Source organism: Ailuropoda melanoleuca, chromosome 3, assembly GCF_002007445.2.
Source record: "Ailuropoda melanoleuca isolate Jingjing chromosome 3, ASM200744v2, whole genome shotgun sequence".
Lineage (NCBI taxonomy): Eukaryota > Metazoa > Chordata > Mammalia > Carnivora > Ursidae > Ailuropoda > Ailuropoda melanoleuca.
In genome coordinates, this window is record NC_048220.1 from 4,865,489 (window position 1) to 4,882,452 (window position 16,964).

Consider the following 16,964-nt stretch of genomic DNA (forward strand, 5'->3'; position numbering starts at 1 on the left):
CTTCACTCAAGAAGTGGGGAATTTTGCTCCACCTCCTGGAGAGGGGAGTATCTACATATATTATTGGAAGATTTGTCTCTTCCCACTTATTTATTCAATCATCTCTATCAGTACGGACTGATGGGTTTCTAACCTATCCTTTGGGTGATAGATAATCTAATACGGCATTATTTGTTTTGTTGCCTAAGTTGTTCCAACTTGGGCCATTCTGAGCCCTTTCAGGTAGGTTTTGTGTTTCTTTGACATACTCTTCCCCCACCTCCTTTTTTCAAAAGGGACTTCCTTACTTTCTGCCACTACAAGGCACTGATGGTTCATCTTGTGTATTTCCTGCCCTGGGTTAGAATCAGCCATTTCTCCAAGGAGCCCTGCTTCCTTTTCTTGGAAAATGGTATTTAGAAACCAAGTTCAGGTACGGGGTGTGCTTGCTGCTTCCAGGATGTCCTTGGTTGTAGGTTGTCTCTGCACACAGCTAGCGTATATATGCCTGAATATCCACTCCCCTATGTACACATACCTATGATTATTTCCGTATGTCTCTTTCTGTATACATTAGATATGACCTCTTAGTGGCGTCACTGACCCATCCAGCACCACACGGGTCATTCTGTCTCTCCCCCTTTGTGTCTTTATAACTTCTTTCTTGGACAGTGAGAAGCCTGGCTCTCATCACCCATAGTCTATTTACTCACTCGTTCAACGCTAACGTATATGTAAAGTAGTTTCAAAATCGCTAACCTTTCAGAATTGCCCTCGTTAATGCCCGTTGCCCAGTGAGACAGTGAGAAACAACTTTCCCTGCCGGAGGACAGCATCTCTGTATGGCTCCTTTTGTGTTCAGTCTGATAGCTCTTCATCAAAACACTATTTTGCAAAGTTACTTAGGTCAGCTGCCTGCTTTTCCCACCACTTGCAGCAGTCATAACGTAGTTAGATTCATTCGTCACAGCCTACGTTTCATCCAGAGATTCTCCCACATCCGGGTTGATTTTTAAAGAAAATGTGTATCCGTTAAAGTTCACTCTTTGAGATGTCCAGTCTTACTGGTTTTGACAAATGCACAGAGTCGTGTGTCCAGCGCCTCAGTGCCACACAGAGCAGTTCGATCAGCCTCACACTGTCTCCTTGTACTTCACGTCTCACACTCCTCCAACCTTCAGCAACCCCGGACCTGATTTCTGTCCTTTTCATGTTGTCTGGCCTGGCTGTGGATGGCAACTTTTTGTTTGGTTGGTTGGTTGGGACACGAAGATTGCTTGTAAGTGGAGTTGGCCATGCTTTGTGGTTGGAGTTGGTGGATACCAGGGTGCAGGGCCCACCCTGATGCTTATTACATCGCCCTCTGGAGTCTCAGTGCTCTCATCTGTAAATGGGCATAATAGTCCCCACCTCTTGGTGGTGGTTGGGGTGGGGGTCTTGGCAGGTCTGGAGGAGGTAGCTGCTGTTGGCACTGTGCCTGGTCCCATAAATCATCAGTAACTCAGTAATAATACCTTGTATTTTATATCCTCCTCATCTCCGTGATGAGCTATGCAAAAAGGAATGTCAGAGGCCAGGTCTCGCTGCCCTCTCAGATGGCTGGCCTCAGTGACAATGCAGCAGGGGCCCCTCCCCGTGAGAGTGGAAGGAGGGCAGAGGATTTGTGGGGGGAGCAGAGAGGGTCGTCTGGTGCTTGTGGTGCTAGAATCATCTGTCTGCCATTCACAAATGGTCCTTGGCAGGGCGACTTGAGGGCTTCATTTTGGTTCTTCCTCTTCTTCCAGGCTTTTTTTTTTTAACTGAGAAGATGGTCTGACAACACGGCAAGGACTTCTAAAGAAGTAAATCACCATAATCCCAACACCCAGGGGGCTTTGTGTTTTGGTAGCTGCTGCCACCCCATGCCTGAATTTTTACACAGATACAGACCTTTTATTTACGGTATCATGAACATCTCCCCCCCCCCCACTTCTTGCTATGCAGTGTTACTAATGACATTTCACGAAATATGACAGTTTCATCTCGGGGAGTTTCACCATCCGTCTCTAAACTGCTCCCACTGTTTCGGGGGGCACAACTTCATGGGTATAATTCTTTGTTCCTGCTGATTTTTATTTCCCTGCGATTTCTTCCCGAGAGCAGGAATCTTCTGTCAAAGAGGACAGGAATGTCTTTGTGGCTTTATTTGTGCCATTTTACAGAAATAAATGGTGACATCCTACGTGTATTCATCTATATTTCATCAGAATGCACCCGTTCGAGGCTGTGATCAAGCATCTGGCCGAGCATCCCAGACTAGTGCTCCCACAGGTCATTAACAAATCTATCATCTAACAGTGTAATGCTTTTCTGAGAAAAGAAATTCTGAGATTTCCCCCCTGTGCTCACTGCCCCTCCCCCAACTCCAACTTCAAGTTCTCCTCCTCTGGACTGGTGGAGGGAATGCTCCCAATGTCTGAGGGACTTTTCTCTGAAACTCCTCCTTTTGTTACTTTTGGAGTCAGGACTTGTTTGCATATGTAAAACCAGGACCATATTGTTTGCAGATGCGAGGGGTGCTGCCAGATAATTGAATGCAAAAAAAAAAAAAAGAAAAGTTGAGGCCTTCAAATCATTTTTACAAACCTGGACACAAAAGAATATTTTCTTAGAATTAGAGAAGAAAAAGCGAAGCATGGAAATATTGTGGGATTGGGTTTCTAATTCAAACATTTCACTTTGTGTTCATAGCAGTGGTATTTCAAACCCACAGAAAGGCGCCTGGGTGGGGGTGGAGGGCAGGGGACTAGCAGATAAAAATGCAGATTCTCCATATAATCCAGAGAAACACATGCATAGATGCATAGACGGAGTTAGAGTCAGTGACCAAACAAAAACTCGAATTACGTTATGATCCCACCTACGAGCATTAACAATAAGGTTAACCCCCCCCCCAACCTCCAATAGCTTCCTGTTTAGCTTTTTATTTTAGATAAGAGCAGTTTGGAAGTAATTGTGCTTCCTATCAGTATGTGATAAGCCCTCCCTCCCTTTTAGGAGAGCGGCCCAGATGTGATCGCTGGTAAAAAGAATTGTTTTTTAGCATTAAATGCTTTGGTTTCCAACAAGGAAGCGAGTGCGGCTTCTAGCTGGTCTAGCAATGATAAAAACAGATGAGAGAGCGTCTAGCACAACTTGATGGGCTTGAACGAGAAGGCTGGATTTGTTTGCTGTGTACATTTTGAAATCTGTAACAGTATCTGCAAATACAGTGGGGGAAGAAAGTGAGTTCTGAGACCCTGCTCCAGCCTGTATCCGCGTCGTCCGCGGGCAGCTTCGGTGCTCTGGCTCAGAGACACGGTCGCTAGTGGGCCACAGGGTCCGCACAGCTGGGGGTGGTGCTGGGGGTGGGGAGCGCGGGTTGCAGAGCTAGGAGGGTTACCATCTGCTGCTACTGCTAGTGGAGATGTGGAGCCCAGGGGAGCTCCGGGTGGCTTAGGGTCGCTCTGGGCCAGGTGGACCAGAGCAGGAGTGAGTGACAGGTAGGGGTCCAGCTGGAAGCTGGGAGCCTGCAACCAGAAGCCCAGCCAGGTTCTGATTTCTGGGGCAAGCTGAGGTCTTGGGGGGCTGGGGAGGTGCGATGAAGATGGACAAGTTAGTGCACCTAAAGGCAGCACCCTTCCACCCTCTGCCTGTCCGTGGTACCCCTGCCATGCAGCCTCTGCCACAGGGGGGGTATAACCACGTTCCTGTGTCCCCTCAAAACCTGCAGGCTTTCACTCCTTCTCTTGTGGGTATCAGCCTCTGTGGCCCATCTGTAAAATGAGGGTGAGGCTGGCAGGGCCGGGGGTGGACCTTGGAAGTGCTTGGCAGGTGGCTGGAGCTCCTGGTCCAGGGTTGCTTCTGCCAGAGGCAGACTGGGCTTGGCTGTGAAGTCCCCTCTCCTGTGACAATTCCAGGCTTGGTGCTCAGGGGCTCAAAAGTGGGGGTGCCCTTCTCACCTCGTCTAAAGCACTGCTTTAAACGTAACAGTTTGGGGGTCACCTGGCTGGCTCAGTCGGTAGAGCATGCGACTCAATCTCAGGGTTGTGAGTTCGAGCCCCATGTTGGGCACAGAGATTACTTAAAAAAAAAAAAAGCCAAACAAAAACAACAGTTTTATTTGCTTCCTATACTGTTTTCAAGGTATTTTAAATTTTTATTTATTTTTGTTGAGAAAGATGACATTTATCAAAAAGTTTTATTTATTTATTCCGAGAGAGAGAGCACGCTTGCACAAGTAGGAGGAGCAGAGGGAGAGGGAGAGAGAATCCCAAGCCAACTCTGCTGAGCACGGAGCCCAACGTGGGGCTTGATCTCACGACCCTGAGATCATGAACTGAGCTGGAACCAAGAATCAGGTGCTTAACCCACTGAGCCACCCAGGGCACCCTGAGAAAGATTACATTTTTTTGTTTGAACCTTCTGGTGGTAGTATCATGTTTTGTCATTCAGATTATCCCATTTGGGATTTGCTTTGTTTTGCTTTGAGGGAGATTTTTTTAATTTGTTTGGTTCCTAGGGAAAGGTTAATACTTTATTTTTTCTTGTTAGGACTCAAGTCTTGGCTCGTTTGGGGATTATGGGCCCGTCATTTCACTCTCCTCAACCTGGATTTGGGTTTGGGGACTAAATTTTTTTTTTTCCCCAGCGTGTCCCCGATGTGCGAGACAGGGACAGTAATCGGGCCTCCGAGGTTACTCCGACTGGTCCATCAGGCAATGATTGTGCCAAGCTGTACTGTGAGTTAGCAAAATAGTGGAGCTGGGATGTTTCGCCCTAATTCTGGGGTAATTCTCTTCCCTTCTGCCAAATCTAACACAGGGCTGGGCATGTGTAGAGATTCTTGTTAAATGGACGGAGCCAAATTTTCTAGGCCAAGGATCCCTGCTGGTAAGAAGGAAGGAAGATGTCATCAGGGCGGATTAGGGCTGGGCCTGGGGTCTGAGGCCCCATGGGCTGTGGAGGTGGCTGCGAGGGGGTCCTGGGGCGTCCTGGGTTCGGATCCGACCTAAGGACCAGGGGTTGGCTGCCCAGGCCCAGCTTCCCTCTTCTCTGCCCTCTCCTCGTCACACTGACTGTATGGTCTCTCTGGCTTTTCTGGGTTCATGTTTGAAAATGGGTAACAGGGGCGTCTGGGGGGCTCTGTCTGTTAAGTGTCTGCCTTCACCTCAGGTCATGATCCTTGGGGTCCTGGGATGGAGCCCTGCGTCTGACTCCCCACTCAGCAGGGGTCTGCTTCTCCCTCTGCCTCTCCCCCCTGCTCATGCTCTCTCTCTCTCTCAAATAAATAATAAAATCTTTAAAAAAATTTTAAAAATTAAAAATAAAATTTTTTTAAAAAATGCTGTAACAGAGCAGAAACCTGCCGCCTTCTTCTGAAGGACTCCCAAGTGATCGTTGCATGGTTATTTTGGTTTTTCCTCTCATGCTAAAACTGCCTATAGCATTTAACCACCGGGTAAAAAAAAATGTGCCCCACCGTGCCACCCCCACTGTCGATCTTTCCAATACATCGGTGGTTGCTGATTTTTCCACTTCTGCCCCTGTCCGCTCTCAAACTCATGCTCATTTTTTTCCCCCTCTCTTTTCTTTCTGGTCCAGAAGTTGGAGGGACTGGCCAAGCACCGGACAGTTCGGGAAGCGCCGACCTCATGCGTCTGCCCACCAGGTAAGTGGATGTTTGATGCTCGCGGGCCCCTGATTTCCCGAGGCCGGGCCTCCTGCCTCCTGTCTGCTCTGAACTGCCGAGCACGTGGTCAAGAGGCTGACCCTGGCTTTCAGACTGTGTGTTGCAGCTCGTGGACCACCCCACTCGTGGGGTCTTTCTTCCTATGTCTTCCCTGACCAGCTCACCAGTCATAGATTCTAGCAAGGTTACCTGACATGGTTTGATGAGGATGGTGGTCTGTTAGAAACTGTTCGAAATGACTTATAATGAAGACGTAGATACGAGGAAAGTAACAGCTGTTCCATGTCAAAGACCGAGGAACAGGCCTGGACTGTCCGCACGGTATTAACATTGTGACCCCAGCTCTATTTCAGACATGGCGGGATGAGTAAGGAATCTGGCGAATATAGGTTTTTTCGGGTTTCGTTTCTTTTGGTGGAGGTAGAGGAAGGAAGATGGGAACGTGGTCTGAATGATTCGAATTATCGCGTCTGTCTTGGGTTTTGGTGGTGCAGCCAGGGTGGCTGAGAATCAGACCAGGATTTGTGGATTTCCCATCCTTGGGGCTGAGTCCCGAGTCCCAGCAGGTCTTCCGGTGGTCCTCATGGGAGCTTTGTACAGACCCTCATCGAGACTTCAGGTGTGCGGTCTTGGCCCTGGTATTTTCAGGGTTAGAATTACCCTCTATCGAACAGTGAGTAGTACCTACCGGTGAATGAGTTGGAAATTGCAATAATCCGTAGGCTCCCCACCATGCAGGACAAGCTGGAGAACACAGGAGCTGAGCCCCGGGGACCTTGTCCTTGCTGTCGCTCCGTCCACTAGCCAAGTTGTCTGGCTTTTCCCAATCTGGCCGAGACACGAAGCTCCTTGAAAATGAACATCTCCATATTGGGAGATGCCCTGGGATTTCTGCAGAGGTGGACCTCGCAGTGTGAAAATTCAGTCTCCAAGGGCCCGGCTGGAGAGGATTTTATGGGCGAGCTTGAGTTAGTCTTTAATAGTACCTCCAACATTTCAACAGGAGGGAAAAGGACGGGACAAGCAACGACATCATTAGCAGATCAGGAAGTCAGACATTTGATGCTCTTGTGGGGTTTTTTGGTATTTTTTTTCCCTCCTCTTTCTGAGTGCTATATGGATGTCAATTCATGGGAGTTATGTGGAGAAGTATTTTTTAAACTGGGAGTCACAAAGTGTTTGTAGGATATGAAATCAGTTCCGTGGGTTGCAGCCAGCGTTTTTGAAATTTTGAACTAGCTGTAGACTGGAATAAAAACATTGGAGTGAAGTTTTTGTTTGAGCTATTTATATTTGGAGTGTATGACCTGGATGGTGATTGAAAGGGGTTTCCTGCTATGCGTTGCTGACCGGAAGTTTGAAAGTCTCAGATACAGATGATGGGCAGAGAGGGAGGAGGCAGTGAGGGGGCGTAGAGCTCCTGAATAAACCTGGGCTGGGGCCACATCTTGGTCTGCTGCTTATTAACCCTCAGGGTCTTTATCGAAAATTGATAACGATATGGGAGTGGGCTCTGTAGGCTTTTTTGAGATTTGTATTTGAGTATAGGTCAAAGCCCATGACCTGGAGACAGTCCTGGGACCTGCCTGCCCTTGGAGGTTCCTGCACCACCAGGAGAGGCTCCAAGAGGGTCTCAGGGGAGACTCTGAGGTCTGAAAGTCTGGTCAGAAACCCCCGTCCCACTGAGAGGAGGGCAGTAACCTCCCCTGCTCTTGGAGGGGGTGCCCTGCTGGCTGTCGGCGCTGCGCTGCCGTAACTGAGGGACTCGTGGCTGCCCTCAAGTGCTCCTGGGAGGCGTGCTCAGCACGGTCATGTGGCCAGTGTGGCCAGGCCCTGATGCACACCCTTGTGCACACCTGCTTTCTCCCCCTGTCACCTCGAGCTGGAGGACTCGCTTGGACCAGAGACCTTCATCGATGCAAAACGCTCTAGGGTGGATGTTCTCTCTGTCATCAAAAGGACAAAGGCCTTTTTTCCTATAGCACTCGAAGCCTCAACCGACTCCCTTTCTTGTGCTCGGATCTGCCCTGCAGACTTTGGGAGTCTGGACCCGCCAACTGCCCTCTGTGGCTTGGGGCCCCATCTGATTTGAGATACTTGCCGATGCCCCCACTCCCCACCCAGTTCCTTCTCACGGCCTGGAGACTGTGTGATCTTTTGTCAGATCCAAGGAGGTCTGATAAAACAGATAAGTGAGGCCAGAGAAGGGAGAGACTCTTCTGTGTGGTCCCATTGTGAAGTGGGCCCTCAGTGGGAGCTGTGGAGCTGAGAAGCCGGCAGCCTTCTTGCGCGAGCCAGGGGCAACAGGCCTGGCAGGGCTGTGCCCTGAGCTGGCCCCGTGTCCTCGGGCAGGGGAGGGACCTGAGCCTTGTACCTCGTCTATAAAATGGTGTAGACGGTTGAATGAGGTCATCCAGGATTCAGGATGGGCCCTAAGTCCAATGACAACAGTCCCTATGAGACAGAAGGGAGAGACGTGAGACACAGAGACACGCAGAGGGGAAGGCCTTGGGAGGCCTGGGAATGATGCATCTCCAAGCTTAGAGCGCCAAGGCTCACCCATACCGACTGGAAGCTGGAGGCGGGTGCAGAGGGGATTCTCCCGCAGCCCCTGTAACACCTGGAGTTTGACTTCTGCCCTCCAGAACTTTGAGAGAATCAGTGTCCTGTCATTTAAAATCACCTCGTTTGTGGCAATTTGTTCTGGCAGCCCTAGGAAACGAAAGCAGGCTGGGATATGAATCCCCCGAGGACCTTGGACGTTGCCAAGGGGGAGGATCAAAATCGGGAGTCCCCCTCCCCCAAGCTGCCCTTTCTCATTCAGCTGCCCAAAGAGCCCCTTCTGCGCTCCCTCAGCAGACAGCTCCAGGCTTTAGACGCACGCGACTCACCCCCGTCCCTTGGGTATTCCAACACACTTTGCTTGTGTGACCTATGTATTTACATGCTTAAAAATGAGCTGAAAGTTTCAAAATGCTACGTAAAGTTTAAAAGTGGTCATTTCTGCATAGGAAATGTGATTAAAAAAAAAAATCTCAAGTACTGCTAAAGATGATTCCCCTTCCCCGTTCTCCCCAGTTCTCCTGCTCGCCTTTCTAGACGCCTTACCAGCGCGCCCCTGTCCTAGAGCAGAACTTTCTGTGATGTGGAGGTGGATAAGATCCTGCAAATACGGCAGCTGCTGTGGGCCGCATGTGGCTGCTGAGCCCTTGGCATGTGGCCAGTGCCAGCAAGGAACTGAATTTTAAAATTTTTACTTAATTTGAATTTCCATTGCTACACGTGGGTAGTGGCTTTGGTATCGGGCGGCGGGGTTTTTGAGGTAGTGCGTGTATATTTCAGACCGCTACCGCCGGGCCTGGGGGTGTCAGGCTGGACAGACAGGAGCTCGCAGTCTGTAGGGGGAGGCTGCCCTCAGAGCGGCAGTTTTAGAACATTGCAGGAAGGGCTCTGGCAGGGGTGTCCCCCAAGGCTCTCCCGTGGCAGATGAAGGCACAACCTGGCCCCCGCTGCGCTAAGAACAGTCATGACCCGGGAGCATCCTAAGGGAGGGATCAGGGCTAGAATCCAGCACCTTGGAGCCAGAGAGCCCTGGGTTTGACTCTGCCCTGTGGTCCCACCCGGGACGTCCTGGGATGGGCCACTCTGGTGTTAAAGTCCTTGTATTACTAACTCTCCATATCACTCCATAACTAACTCTCCTAATTCCTATCGCTGGGTTAACTGCTGGGCCTGGAGGATGGGACGCATTGGGTTGCCAGGTCTGGGTCAGGTTCCTGTTCTTGGACCTGGAGGGACCCCTCGTGGGGGTGGGGTAACCCTGCCCATGTGGGCTGAGAATGGGGAAGGGTAGTTACCACAGGCATAAATAAGAGCTTACCACTCCAGGGGCAGCTGGCCAGCCCGGTCCAGGGGGCCCTCAGCTGGGGACTGGAGACAGAGCCTGCGTTTGGCCGGAGGTTTGTCTCCACTCCGGGCACAGAAGAGCCTTCTTTTCCCTCTGCTGAGCTCGTCCAACAGTTAGCCTGGCCCAGTAACAAAGTGCTTGGACTCTGGACCCTGACTTTCTGGTTCAAATTCTGTCACTCACCAGCTCCATGACCTTGGACACTCATCCACGTAGCCTCCTGCTGCCTCAGTTTCTCATCTGTGAAATGGAGTTTCCAGTAGTAGCCATGTCCTAGGATCGTCACAAGTTACTGCATGTGTGTTGTTTAGAAAGGAACCTCCGTTGCTTTCTGAGAGTGAGTTAGTTGTGGTTACCATTAACTCAGATCCACTGTCCCCAGGCTGAGCCAGACCCACCCGTGTAGCCTGTTACCTTCTTGATTTTCGCTCGTGTCCGGCAGGGCCGCCAGAGCGATGGGGAGAGGAGATTTCGAAGTTGGCGGTTGTCTGGGACTATTCTGGAGGGAAAGAACAAAGGCTTGGCAGACCACATTGGCATGTTCTTCTGGGACATGGGTGAGGAAAAGCTGGCGACAGAGCCCAGGAGGGAGAGAACTGGAAGGGGACAGGGGACGTGTAACCCGTGAGCTCCTGTCACCCGCTAAGGGCTTCCAGAAGGATGCTTGCAAAGCCCCTCGCTCTGCTCCCTTCATACAGTTCACACTGGTTTCCACCCCGGGCTCCACCTGCCCTGGAAGTTTGTTAGGAACTTTTCAGAGAAGTGGCAACACTTTTCATTTCTTTTTCTGTGCCCTTCTGTATCCTTGTATAATATACCAGAGATGTTGTGTGTGGTTTCCAAATGATGTGCACCGGTGAATATATTAATCAGAATTAGAAATTCCCGGCTCTGTCTCAGCCTTTGGAAGTTTGAGCTGAGGAGTGCAGCCCTCCGGAGGAGAGCATGATGTCGAACCTGATACATTTCATTCATAGTTTATGGCAAATGTTACAGAGTGGAACAGAAGTACAAGTTACGCGTGTTCAGCCTGTTTAGTTGTTGGCTTAGGAAAGAACTTAGTGAAGGAATTGCGATTCCCCTTTTTGAATTATTTATGCAGAGAATGTTAAAAATAGCACACTTTTTTAACCTGTTAAATCCTAGTTGGCTGGAATTCGTGATATAAAACAGTCGCTTGATGGCCGTTCTCCCACTGTGTCAGACTGCACGGAGTTGAAGGAGTTAATTTACATGTCTGATCTTGTTTGCTTGTTTGTTGGCTGGAATCCTCTGGAGGATGGTCTCCAGCGCCCACTCCACTATTCTTAAATATTTGTTCTTTCTTTCATTCATCTCTCCCTACCCGTTTTGTGCTTTTCCTGTGGGCAGTATTGACAAAGATTGGGAGAGGCATGGTGGTTGGAGCCTGTCATTGGAGGTCATGGGGCAGAAAGAACCTTACTGTCCTAAGAATGGGAAGAGCCTGGAGAGAATAAAAGTCTTGCAGAAACAACAACAACAAAAAAGGGAGAGATTGACTCAGCGCAGGAGAACCCGGGCAGGGGGGCAGATGATAGCCGGGCAGGGTTTTGAAGACTGTTTGGCATCTCAGCCAGCTGGGACAAGGGACACATTCCACGATCCCACCATTCTGAGCAGAGGCATGGGAGCGCTCTGTTTGGTTGGAAGGCGGCAGTGCGAGGTGAGGGTGGGTCCTGGTTAGGGAGGGATGTGGGTGTTTTTCCACGGGAGGACACAGCTGAGGGAATGTCAGTAGAGTTCAGCATTAAGAGGACCCCAGAAACAGCACGTAGTAAAGAGCGGAGGCAGATCTGGGTCTGGCAGAGAAGATCCCGGAGAGGGTGCTCAGGGTGGGAATGGTCTTTGTCTCGTTCCCTGCCGTGTCCCCTGAGCCTAGAACGGTGGTGGACACGTGGAGGAGGGACGATTGTGTCTGCTAGATGACTTCTGTGGAGGAGAGGTCGTGAGAACTTGAATGGGGGCCATGAGAATTGATGGCTGGGAGCAGCTGCAGGAGGCACGGGGCCACGTGGTGGACGGAACTCACAGACAGGATGGATGGGCACAGGAGGGGACAGAGGTGCCTGAAGCTACGAGCCTGGGGGAGGGCGATGCTCTGAACATCGACAGGAAATCCCTGAAGAGGGATTTGGAAGGGAAGATGGTAAGCGTGGTTTTGGACAGTGAGTGGCTTCCTGAATCAATTAGCAAACCCACTGATGGATGGGAGAAGGTAATTAGAGGTCTTCTCTTAGGGCATCGGCCGGCTACTCTGAATCTGCTAATTACAAAATATACCATGTCCCGTTAGTAAAGGTCTTGCGGTTTAACTGTGTGCTGACTGCTGAGATTTGGAGATTTTCTTGTGACCACCAGAGGGAGCCCACTATATTCATTAAATTCTATAGAAATTTAACAGGAATTTAAAAGCCACGGATAATTTTTTTTTTTAATGACTAAAAAACACACAGAAGTGAAACAGAAAGCCAAGCACCCACTCTGGTGTTTTTTCCTACTAAAATGGAAGATGCCTCAGAATTTTCCAGAAGGTTCCAGAATCAAGTGGTTTCCTGGAAGCTGGGATGAATTATGGGAAGGGTAAAAGAGCCATCAGCGAACGCATTCCTGGAACAGTTGCCCCACCCACCGAACATTTATTGAGCGCCATCTGGTTTAGTCATAGCTGAGAATCCTGACGCTATGGGAAGACAGGACTAAAAGAGTCTTGACCTCAGCTTGGCCAACTCTGTGCCAACTATTGGATGACAGGTGCAACTTTTCACTGCGTAGGGTGTCATGTAACTTTGGAGGTTAGGATTATTAAATGTCCCACAGATCAGGAGCTGCTCACGTGGTTGCATTGCCTTTTCTGAGGGTAAGTTCAATGGGGCCCTCGTATCTGGCTTCTCACCTTACTCTGTATGCCAAAGTATATTCCCCATGCATTGAAGACTTAAATGTGAAAAATGAAACCACGGAGGGCAAGACAAAAATACAGTAGGTCCCTGAAAAAAAAAAACCACGAGGAAGAAGTAGACTAGACTGAGTGTGGAAGTCAGAAACCATAAGGCAGTGGTTCTCAACCAGGGAAGATTTTGCTCCCCAGGGAACATTCGGCAACGTTTGGAGACATTTCTGGTTTGTGTCAAGGTGGGGTGCAGTGGGATGTTCCGGGCATTGAGTGGATGGAGGGCCAGGGATGTGGTTAAACATCCTGCAATGCCCTGGACGGCCCCCAACACAAAAAATGACCCCTCCCCAAATGTCAGTGGTTTCGAGACTGAAAAACCCTGCCATGGTGTAAAATATTTTCTTACATGTCTTAAGCTTAAAGCTTCCATTTTCTGCATAGGAAATCTCGCCTAAACAAAGTTTAAAGGTAACTAAGAAGCTGAAAAAAGTTCAACCTATACAGTACACGTGTGGTTAATATTCATGAGGTGAAAAGCGTTCTTGCCAAAGAATAAGGAAAAGTCAAACATTTTAGTGGACGAAGGGGCAAAGAATACGAATAGGGAGTCGCCAATGAAAAATGCAAATGGCGACACGTTCCTTCAGTGGATACTCACGGGGCACCCACTCTGTGCCAGGCTCTGCTTTGGGCCCCGGAAAAGATCGTCCACCGTGAATAAGTTGTGGAAATTCCTAGTAAAATGAGATAATGTTTTCAGGGATCTGATTGATAATGTTTACATTGTCTTGATCTTTCTGGTGGGCAGCTGTTGCTGTAAAGTCCAAGGGCAGCTGGCTGGAGAATCCTCTCGTTTGGGAATTCTCTCTTCTTGGTCTCTTCAGGCCTTCAACTGATTGGATAAGGCCCACCCACATGACGGAGGGCCATCTGCTTTCCTCCAAGTCCACCTATTTGAATGTTAATCTCAGCCAAGAAAAAAAATCGTCAGAGAAACATCCAGAATGTTTGACTACATATTGGGCACCATGGTCCAGCCAAGCTGACCCATGAAATTAGCTGTCATACCTTCATCTGTTACTTCTCTTGGGGTCCTCCTCCTCCTCTCCCCTCAGATCTCTCCAGTCAGTCAGCTGTCTCACCTGCTTCCCATATGTTGATGAGTCCTCCCTACACCGTTCGTCCACCACTGCCTCCTCCAGACAGTCATCAGCTCTTGTCCTTACCACACCTTCCTCAGGACTGGGGCAAAATGATGTTCAGTTTCAAAGCCTTCCGTGGGTCTCCACTGTCTGTAGGATCCATGTCTTGAGATTTCTCCATGTGATCCCTGCCTCCTTCCCTGCACCCATCTCTCACATCATATCACCTTCCTATCTCAAATCCTATGCCCTAGGGAATGACTTAGCTTCTCTATCCAAACCTGTGTGTCATCGTCATCCTTCTGCCTGGAGTGGCTCTCTCCTCCTGGCAGTTCTCCTTGAAGAATCCATCCACAATATTTCTTCAGATCCGCTGGCCGCACGGACCCTCCACGGGTGTTGGCTGGGGTGGCGGGAACAAGGACACACTCAGCCCTTGTGAAGGGAGCACGCAGAATTCAGCTCTTTCTGTAAATACGTTTGGGTGATTTGTGGCATGACAGATAGGTCTGTTCTAGGTTGGTTTCAGGGAAAGGCCGGTAAAAGCTATTAAGGAAGCCGCCAGGGCTGACACTGTCCTTCTGGAATTCCACCCTGTCCAGGATCGGGGTATCTTCTCATCCCCTCCGTGGGAAAGCCCCTTCGAGGAGTGTTGGCCTCCTTTTTGTTTTTAAACTTGATACTGAACCTCTTTCCATTTTTTCCAGTGTTTTCTCCACTCGGCTTTTTGTGCTTGCTCACTGAGGCTTCACTCTGGCCAGGGCTTGGCTCCGCTGAGCTCTGACTTGGCCCCAGGGTCCGGTGATTGGAAGCTTTTGCATTTGGTTTGGCGCTGGCCAGGGTCCCTTCCCTGTGAATCAGATCCGCTCCTGCCGCCTTGCCCCGGGGCACTTGCCGCTCCCTGTGTTGGGAATATATTCCCTACAAGGAGACACTTAAAAATATCCTTCCTGGGGGCACCTGGGCGCTAAATCTAAGCCTCTGCCTTCAGCTCAGGTCTTGATCTCAGGGTCCTGGGATTGAGCCCCGCTTAGGGATCCCTGCTTATCGGGGAGTCTGCTTCTCCCTCTGTCCCTCCCTCTGCTCGTGCTCTCTCTCTCATTCAAATAAATACATAAAACCTGAAAGAAAGAAAGAAAGAAAGAAAGAAAGAAAGAAAGAAAGAAAGAAAGAAAGAAAGAAAAAGATATTAAGAAAGAAAGAAATATCCTTCCTGGAAAAGCCTTCCCATCCTTTGCAGCTAGCATTTCCTGTGCACTCTGTTTTAGCACCCCCCCCCGCTTTTGCCTAAATTGAGCAGGGTTTGGGAGTTGTGGAGACCTGGGCACCCCCAGACGCCTCCCTAGATTGCAAAGCCTTGTCTCTGTGCAGGAGCTCCTCCTAGGACTCCCCAAGCCCCTCTCTCCCCTTGTCCTCCTGGAGCTGGCTTACCCACAGCCTTGCTCCCTGCGAGCCCTCACCCTAGGCATGGGTGACCCCAGCTTACCTTCCATCCTCATGCAGCTGAGCAAAGCGGGGGGTATGGACCGAAAGCGCTGCCCTTGCTAAACGGTACAGAGAGGATCGGTGGTGGTGGAAACGCACAGAAATGTCCCCTCATTCCCTTCATCTGCTAGTTTGGCGAGCTCCATCCCACTGTGCGGCATGCATCTGCTCCCTTCGTCGTCCTTAACTATGTAGCAGCTGCATGCCACAGGAGCCCGGCCTGGGGACGAGCCCCCAGACCCATGGAAGAAAGAGGCAGCTGCAAGTCTGTGTGGCTCCAGGGAACGGAGAGGAGGGAGGGCATCTCCATGGATGGCGAGCGAGTTTGCACTGTCACTAGCAACAGAAACCAAGTGGGGCAGACGTAGCGGGAATGGGAAAGTACTGGAAGGAGTTCTGAGCTCACAGAAGCCAAGCGCCTGGCGAGGAGGAGGTGGGGAGCGGACAGGATGTGGGGTGGTTCTGGGAATCTGGGCAGCAGGTCCCCAGGGGATCGAGGACTCTCAGATGCGTCCCCTCCAACTGCTTTTATGTGTGTCACTCTGCTTGAGGTTCGGGGTCTCAGGACAGGGAGCCCTACTGGGCAGGCCTGGACCCTGTGCTCATCCCTCCGCCTGGGGCCTCCATGCAGGGTGGAGAGGCAGGGAAGCCCATCCCCACAGGGGCCAGGATGCCTTTCGGTGTCTGGGACAGGAGTCCGGGTTCAGATGCGGGTGGATCCAGCCCTGAGTGCCAGCTGTGGCCTCCCATGGGCCCTGTGAGGTGATTCTTTAAACTGTCCATCTCCTTGTCTGTAAAATGTACCTCGTGGGTTTGGGTTGAGGCATACACTGAGAAAAATACATGTGGAAGTGCTTGGCATACAGTAGGCATCTAATAATGTCTGTGCATTTATCGCTAAGGAAAGTGATCTGTGGTCCCCACGGGGTGGATGAGAGACGGACACAGGTCATTATTATGGGTGGGGTGTTACTGAGGGAGCACGGACAGCATGACCGTGGGGACACTTTCTGTTTGTTGCCTCCCCTGCAGGGATGTAATGTCATTTCTGCTTGGACTCTTGGTTCGTCTGGTGCCAGAGTCCCCCTCATGAAGCTTCTGCTCCAAGATGGAGAAAGAATATCTCCTGGCTCCTCAGGGAGCCCTTGAGTCTGACTATCAGCAGGGAGCTTTATAAAGCCCTTTTCTTTTGGGGGACCCTGGAGATTCCCCCATGATGCAGCAAAGCCTCTCCCTTGACCCCACTGTTCTTTTTTAGTTTTTCAGCCCTGCCTTTAGAAATGGGACTGAATGCCCGGCTGAGCTGCCTTCCCCACGAGGTCATGATTTTCGTGACACTGGGCTTGAAGTGGCCGTGGGCGGCCCCCTCACAGGCTAGCACAGAAGTTCACAGCTGCAGGCTGAAGTTCCGTGGGGAAGAAAAGTCCAGCAAACAAAGGCCAATGCATGGCCAGTGTGGACGAGGGGCCAGACCTGGTTTCCCTATTAGAAACTCACAGGCCTGCCTCTCCTGTGGTGCTTTCTGCCAAATGTACCTTAAAAAATGTATAGACAAGGGGTGCCTGGGTGGCTCAGTTGGTGAAGCATCTGCCTTCAGCTCAGGTCATGATGCCAGGGTCCTGGGATCGAGCCCCACATTGGGCTCCCTGCTCGGCGGGAAGTCTGCTTCTCCCTCTCCCTCTGCCTCTGCCCCCCCCTTCATACTTGCTTTCTCTCTCAAATAAACAAAATCTTTTTAAAAAAAATGTATAGATAAGACCACATGTGCCCCTGGGAGGGTGGGGGCAGCAGGTGACTTGGAGGCAAGGTCGGGAATGCACCAGGGCT

General features: G+C 50.4%; 1 protein-coding gene across 1 annotated transcript in view; it reads left to right on the top strand.

Annotated features, from left to right (window-relative positions):
- The window catches only part of COL23A1 (collagen type XXIII alpha 1 chain), a 309,945-nt gene that overhangs the window by 18,312 nt on the left and 274,669 nt on the right, over positions 1–16,964 (top strand). Inside the window, exon 3 of the mRNA XM_034655722.1 lies at positions 5,602–5,668. Coding sequence (XP_034511613.1) covers positions 5,602–5,668 — 67 coding nt within the window. The remainder of the gene's footprint in view (positions 1–5,601; positions 5,669–16,964) is intronic.